Genomic DNA, 6882 nt, shown 5'->3' on the forward strand with positions numbered 1-6882 from the left:
GTGACCGCGGACGCGAGAAGTTGATTGTACGTTGCAGTCGTTGCCGCGACCGCGACGTAAGGGACTCAGGGTGCACGCACCTAGAATCCCTTTAAAGCTATACGGCTTCGGAGCCTCCCAAAGGTCCTACCGATAGTTCGGTACCGCCTCGTGGAGTGTTTACCGTGTAAAGGCCACTGCGAACCCTCTCCGAAAACCCGTCAGTGTACGAGTCGACCGTACACTCAACGGCGGAGTTCGGGTTCAAAGCGCCTCCCTTCCGTCACGCCGCCTACCACATACGGTCCCCGTGAATACGGTCGCCGGGTAGGCTTTATAGTGCGGTTGGACCAGCCCGAGGTTTTTCTGTGTAAATTCGCTTACTGTGCAGTCCCCGATATTAACGGTCGCTGCACAGTAGATATAAAGTGTAGCAGGAAAAACACGCCTCGCGCGACGTTTATACGTCACCCACACGGTGAACGTGCTCACGGGACCCACTCACTTGGAGCCTTACAACCTCCATTTGGTGACCCGTCCGTGGCATCACAGAGCCCCCGACGGAATCGAGTCCAGTCTCATCTGTTCAGGGCAAAAGTCTCGTCGATCGTTTTAATTAATAACGATTCGCGAGCAACAATAAAATACAGTCCACTTGCTTACGCTTAACGAGAGCTGATCTCCCCCCTCCAAGCGCGACGATAGTCGCGAGGAGAGCGAGGCGAACAGCTGACGAGCGTGTTTACGATACGTGCAATCACGTATTTAATTCTGGTCGATCCTTTGTTACAGGAATCAAGGGCCAGCACCGCAGCCAGGGCAACGCCCATAGGGCAACCCGGCCCGACCAAGAAAAAATATATTTATTTTAAATTTTTTTTATTTTTTATTTTTGTATTTTCTATTTTTATTTTTCACAGTTATAAAATAAAAGGCTTGTCGCTGCGCGACAAGCGAAAATACAAATAAATTGTGTCAACTTAACTTTCCCTGAACTTTCCCTCATCCGGACCCCGGTTAGAACCCTTAGATTCTAACAAACGGTCCTTCGAGCCGGATAGAGGTTGAAAGAAAAGGAAAGAGTTGCAAGTGCATTCACGTAAGTCGCTGCTTACGAGACGCTTAATTTCGAGTCGATTACCCAATCCTCGAATTAGAGATCAGCATGTCTGTGTCTAATGCTGAAGGTCGAAGCGAGTTCGATGTCGATCTCGACGACCTAATCACCCGGTTCGACTTAATGACAAAGGCGATCACTTATTTAAAGAAACGCGGTCGAGCCCAGTGCACTGAGGAGATCCTCAAAACAAGGCTCGCCACCGTAACCGAACAGTACAAGGAGGCTATACAGCAGTACTTGGCTCTTCGGAGAAAATATGCCCCTGCGAAGCGCAACACGTGCGACTTCCTTGCAAAAGGTGGCGTAGAAGCTAAGGAGGAAGAGTTTATGGAGTTTCAGGAGTACGTTGCCACCGAGCTGACCAGACTGGCCGCTGAATCAAAAGCGGCAACAACGTCGGTCAGCTCACATGATGTCGCAATCGAACTCCCAAAACAACGCCTTCCCAAGTTCGGAGGTGATCCACGAAAATGGAGACATTTCGAGGATCTTTTCACCTCCGGAATAATAAATAATCCGAGGCTGTCAGATGTGCACAGATTGCAGTATCTGAACGCCTGTCTGGAGGACAAAGCGTTGGCGGCGATCGCGCACCTCGAAGTTATCGATGATAATTTCACGGTGGCGTGGAAAACCCTGAAAGAACAATTCGGGATACCACGTATCGTGACTGCCAAATTGCTAAGTCAATTAACAAAATTGAAAACGATCAAAAGAGATGATCTGGATAGCCTAAACCAGGTCGTCGTCGTTTTCAAACAGGCCCTCGCGGCGCTCGAAAAGCAGGGCACAATTTTAGAGCAGCGAAATTGGCTGCTGGCCCACAGCATTCGAAGCCACTTGGAAGGGTCTCTTAAAGCTGAGTGGGAAAGGTCGCAGCGTCTCTCCCCGAACTATCCCTCGCACACCGAGTTGATAGAATTCCTGGAGGGGCATGCACGGGCTCTGACCATGTTAGACGATGGTCCGAGCAAGCCTGCGACCGAACACCCACAAAAGCACAAAATACGGAGTCACAACTCCGTTCTAGAAAGCCCCGCTGGAAAAAGCGTGACTTGCGGATTTTGCGGCCTCGAACACAGAATGACCCAATGTGGTGCATTCCGTAATTTGACGCCGAACCGCCGCTATCAATTTATAAAAGATAGCCAGCGGTGCATTCTCTGCTTGTCACCTCAGCATGGGAACGCGCGTTGTCCTTCCGAAGAGGCATGCACGAAATGCAATGGCAGACATCATTCTCTGCTGCATTTCGAGTCCTTTCGGAGCGAAACCGAAAGTCGCAAACCCGCGACAATGGCTTCGCAAGACAAACGCCAGAAAAAGCGGTCTACGGCCCCACCAAGCCGGCCGCAGCAAGCCGAACGAGCTGCTCGTACCACGACGTCACAGGCAACGACGTCACAGCCTAGTACGTCACACTGTACCGCGATAGGTGCAGACGTACCGACGGCTGTGTTGTTAGCCACGGCGAACGTACGTGTGTACGGAATAAACGGTGCGTCGCGAATCGTACGCGCACTGATAGATCAGGGTTCTGAGTCGTCCTTCATCTCCGCGAATTTGACGAATGACCTCAAATTCTTGCGGAGGAAACCCCCAGCCACAGTGACTGGCTTGGGGGGCGGCAAAACCCAGACAATTAAATTCAGCGTCGAGATGAATTTGGGAACGGTAGAAGGTACCGAGCCGACGGTCAAGACGAAAGCGTATATCGTGCAAAAAATCACGAGCTACGTCTCGCCGTTGGCAAGTGCGCTCAAATGCGACGCGCTAAAGGACCTACCGCTCGCAGATCCCGACCCTGCTTCCGGTCAACCGATTGAAGTGTTGATCGGCGCGGACTTGTACGCGCAAATTATTCGACCGGGTTTCCGTCGAATATGCAGTACGGGTCCAGTGGCCCAAGAAACTGCATTTGGCTGGATTCTGTCCGGCCCGACAAATGCAAAGGGCAGAAATAACAAAACTTTGCGGACATTGCACTGCAACGTCCTCGAATCGCTGGACACGGCGATTCGAAAGTTTTGGGAAGTCGAAGAACTCCCTTCGACCTCGGTACGCACCAAGGCGGAGGAGGAGTGTGAAACGCACTTCCAAAAAACCGTCGCTCGTGATGCGACTGGACGATTTGTCGTCCGATTACCTTTTACTCACCCGAGACCGGACGAAGCGCTAGGAAATTCCTATCGCATCGCTCTCTCCGCTCTCGGGAGATTGAGGAAAAAATTGGACGCAGATCAGACCCTCGTACGAGAATACACATCGTTTCTCACGGAATATGAGGAGCTGGGTCATATGACTCGAATAGAGCCCATTGACGAGACCAGACTCTACATTCCACATCGAGCGGTCGTACGCACAGAAAGTGCAACGACAAAATTAAGAGTCGTATTTAACGCGACAAGCCGAACTGCAGGCGGTCGCTCGTTAAATGACATCCTACACGTAGGTCCAAAATTGCAGAACGACATCACGTCAGTCTTGACCCGATGGCGTCTGTATGAATACGTGTTGGTGGCCGACATAGAGAAAATGTTCCGACAGATTCTCGTCGCCCCACAGGATCGTCGTTATCAGTGCATCCTATGGCGCACGCCCGAAACCGAACAGCTGAATGCGTTCGAATTAAATACCGTAACGTACGGTACGGCGTGTGCACCATACTTGTCGATGCGAACCCTTCTCGAGCTGAAAAATCAGGACGGGCACAGGTACCCCCTTGCCGCCCCGATACTCGAGCGGGACATATACGTAGACGACGTTTTTATGGGAGCACCCGATACGTCGTTGTTAGAGAAAATTCGCAATCAAGTTTGCGAACTCTTACAACGAGGTGGGTTTAAGCTGCGTAAATGGGCAGGTAATTCGCCGTTATTACTGCGAAATATTCCCCAAAGCGCTCACTCCCACGCCGTCGACCTTACCTTATTCGATGACAGCGAATTAAAGGTTTTGGGTTTACGCTGGATACCGTCCGGCGATTATTTTTACTTCAATCTGCAGCGGTTTCAGCCGTCTGCCGTGCCGATGACAAAACGAAATTTGTTTTCGGAGATTGCTAAGTTGTTCGATCCGCTCGGCTGGTTATCACCAGTCGTGATTCGCGCAAAGATTTTGATGCAATCCCAATGGCTGGAGAAAATCCAGTGGGACGATCAAATCTCAGCGAATACGCTCAATACGTGGAATACGTTTTGCGTGGATTGGAGCAGCTTAAACAAGTTAAAAATCCCCAGATGGATTAATTACGGAGCCGACACAATGTCCGTGGAAATTCATGGATTTTGTGACGCTTCGCTCGCGGCCTACTCAGCGGTCACATATTTACGTGTGACAGCAATGAGCAATGTCACCTCCTCGACATTGATAATGGCAAAAACGCGGGTGGCTCCGATTAAAACGCAGTCAATTCCTGTATTAGAATTGAACGGCGCCGTGCTCCTCGCCGAGCTCATTGTGCACGTGGAAAGGTCACTTTCACTGAAGGTCGACCAAATAATCTGCTGGACAGATTCCACGATCGCACTAGCATGGTTGAGAAAGCACGCCTCCACATGGAAGGTTTTAATAGCCAACCGTGTGTCAAAGGTCCAAACGTTACTCCCGAATGCTGAATGGAGGCACGTTCCCACCCGCTTCAATCCCGCGGATCTGAATTCGCGTGGAGTGGAAGCTGCGGAACTCCTTCAATCTAAGCTGTGGATTTCTGGACCAAGTTGGCTAACAGAATCGAAAGATTGTTGGCCGAAAACACCTTCGTCCATCGAGACCGAAGAAGGGAAGCGCAAAGTGCACGCCCACGTAGCAATTCCGGAGAAAGAATGGGAACTTGTATTTCGATTCTCGACCTGGAACAAGCTACTTCGCGTAACCGCATACTGTCTCAGATTAAGGAGACCGATGCAAGGGGAGCGAAGGTCGTACGATGCGAAGTTCGTTGAGGCGTCTGAGATGCAGCTCGCAAGCGAAAGAATTGTCCGCTACATCCAGCGCACGCATTTTGCAAAGGAGTACCGGTGTTTAAAAAATCACCGGAAAATTCCAGCAAAATCAATGCTGAAAAGTTTGAACCCCTTTCTCGACGATAAAGATGTCTTGAGAGTCGGGGGCAGACTGGAAAATACAGCACTGCCATGGGAAACCAAGCATCCCATAATTTTGCCGAAACATCACGTTTCCACGATGATAATTCGGCAGTGCCACGTTGATACGTTGCACGGGGGATTGCAGTTAACCATGTATACGGTGCGACAAAAATTTTGGATTCTCGGCTGTCGAAATGCAGCGCGAACGGTAATCCACGGATGCATGCGATGCGTTAGATGGAGGGCAAAAACTCCCACGCAAATCATGCAGGATTTAATACCGGAGCGTTGCCGCGAGGCGAGAGCATTTTCGAACTGCGGAGTGGATTATGCTGGACCTTTTCGTGTCCGCGACTCCGCCGGTCGAGGGAAAACCGCCCACAAAGCGTATATAGCAGTTTTTGTCTGTTACGCGACACGGGCTATCCATATCGAACTCGTCCACGATTATACGACGAGTGCCTTTTTGGCGGCGTTAGATCGATTCATTGCACGAAGGGGAGTTCCGTCCTGCATTTTCAGTGACAATGGAACGAACTTTGTCGGTGCAGATCGAGAATTACGTGAAAATTTCGAGGCTGTGTACAACACGCCAGAAATGCGTAATAAATGCAGTCAGAAAGGAATTAAATGGAAATTTAACCCACCGAGTGCACCGCACTTCGGTGGCATGCAAGAAGCCGGCGTGAAATCGATGAAATTTCACCTGAAGCGGACGCTGGGCGAATTCACTCCCACAAGCGAAGAATTACAGACGTTGCTCTGTAAAATCGAAGCAAGTTTAAACTCGCGACCGATTGCCGCTTTGAGTGATAGCCCGGACGATTATGCGCCGCTCACACCGGGACACTTCTTAGTAGGAAGTCCGCTAAACGCGCTTCCGACGCAATCCGTGGAAATTGAAAAACTCTCTCGTTTGACACGTTGGAGGGCGATTCAAAAATTCCATGAACAAATCTGGAGGCATTGGACACGTGATTATCTCACGCACCTCCAGAATCGTTACAAGTGGCGTACAGCCCAAAAAACATTAAAACTAAACGACTTAGTTTTGGTGCAAAACCCTCTCCTGCCCCCGAATCAATGGGAAATGGGGCGAGTAGAGGAGGTATTCACCGGCAGGGATGGAAATGCACGTGTGGTTAAAATACGCACGGCAAAATCCATTTTTACGCGACCTATAACGCGGTTGTGTAAGCTGCCTGTGGAAGATACCGAGTCGGCGACGGTTAGCGACGCCGACTAGGTCACATAAAAACCATAACATCCAACGGCTGAAAGTGATCGGAAGGTGAGAAACGATCGTTTCTAGAAACAAACGACGTTGATTTTCAACTGACCGTTGTCACTTGAAGTTCAAACGGATTAGTGGGGGTTACGAATCCACCGATCTGAGTTGGATGATTGGTCGGGCGCGCCTAGCAATCCGAGCGCCCCCGACCCTAAGCGGAACCCGCGGAGCCGAAAATCGTTCAATTCCAAAGAAACCACGATGTCTGAAACCGCGTCGAATGTCTCGTGCGAGGGGAGTGGGGTCTCGCTCATCGGGGATCCCGAAATGGACGAGCGGTTTGGCCGCATCCTCCAAATCGGGGAGCGAGCGTGTTCCCCGAAAAGCAACGACGAGGTCACCGCGCCGGAACAGCCGCGGAGTGAGCCCGAGGTGACCCTTAACCTCTGGCGAGATAGCTTCAA

General features: G+C 50.7%; 1 protein-coding gene across 1 annotated transcript; it reads left to right on the top strand.

Annotated features, from left to right (window-relative positions):
• Positions 1–1144: 1144 nt before the first annotated feature.
• LOC122404103 lies at positions 1145–6433 on the top strand. Its single transcript, XM_043407998.1, has one exon. It carries the CDS (start codon positions 1145–1147, stop codon positions 6431–6433), a length of 5289 nt encoding a protein of 1762 aa, XP_043263933.1.
• Positions 6434–6882: the final 449 nt, after the last annotated feature.

This window comes from Colletes gigas, unplaced genomic scaffold (genome assembly GCF_013123115.1).
Source record: "Colletes gigas isolate AHSC1104 unplaced genomic scaffold, ASM1312311v1 Colletes_gigas_Sc00103, whole genome shotgun sequence".
In the NCBI taxonomy this organism is placed as follows: Eukaryota; Metazoa; Arthropoda; class Insecta; order Hymenoptera; family Colletidae; genus Colletes; species Colletes gigas.

Coding starts and splice junctions, on each gene's coding strand:
- LOC122404103 (XM_043407998.1), top strand. CDS start 1,145: ATGTCTGTGTCTAATGCTGAAGGTCGAAGCGAGTTCGATGTCGATCTC.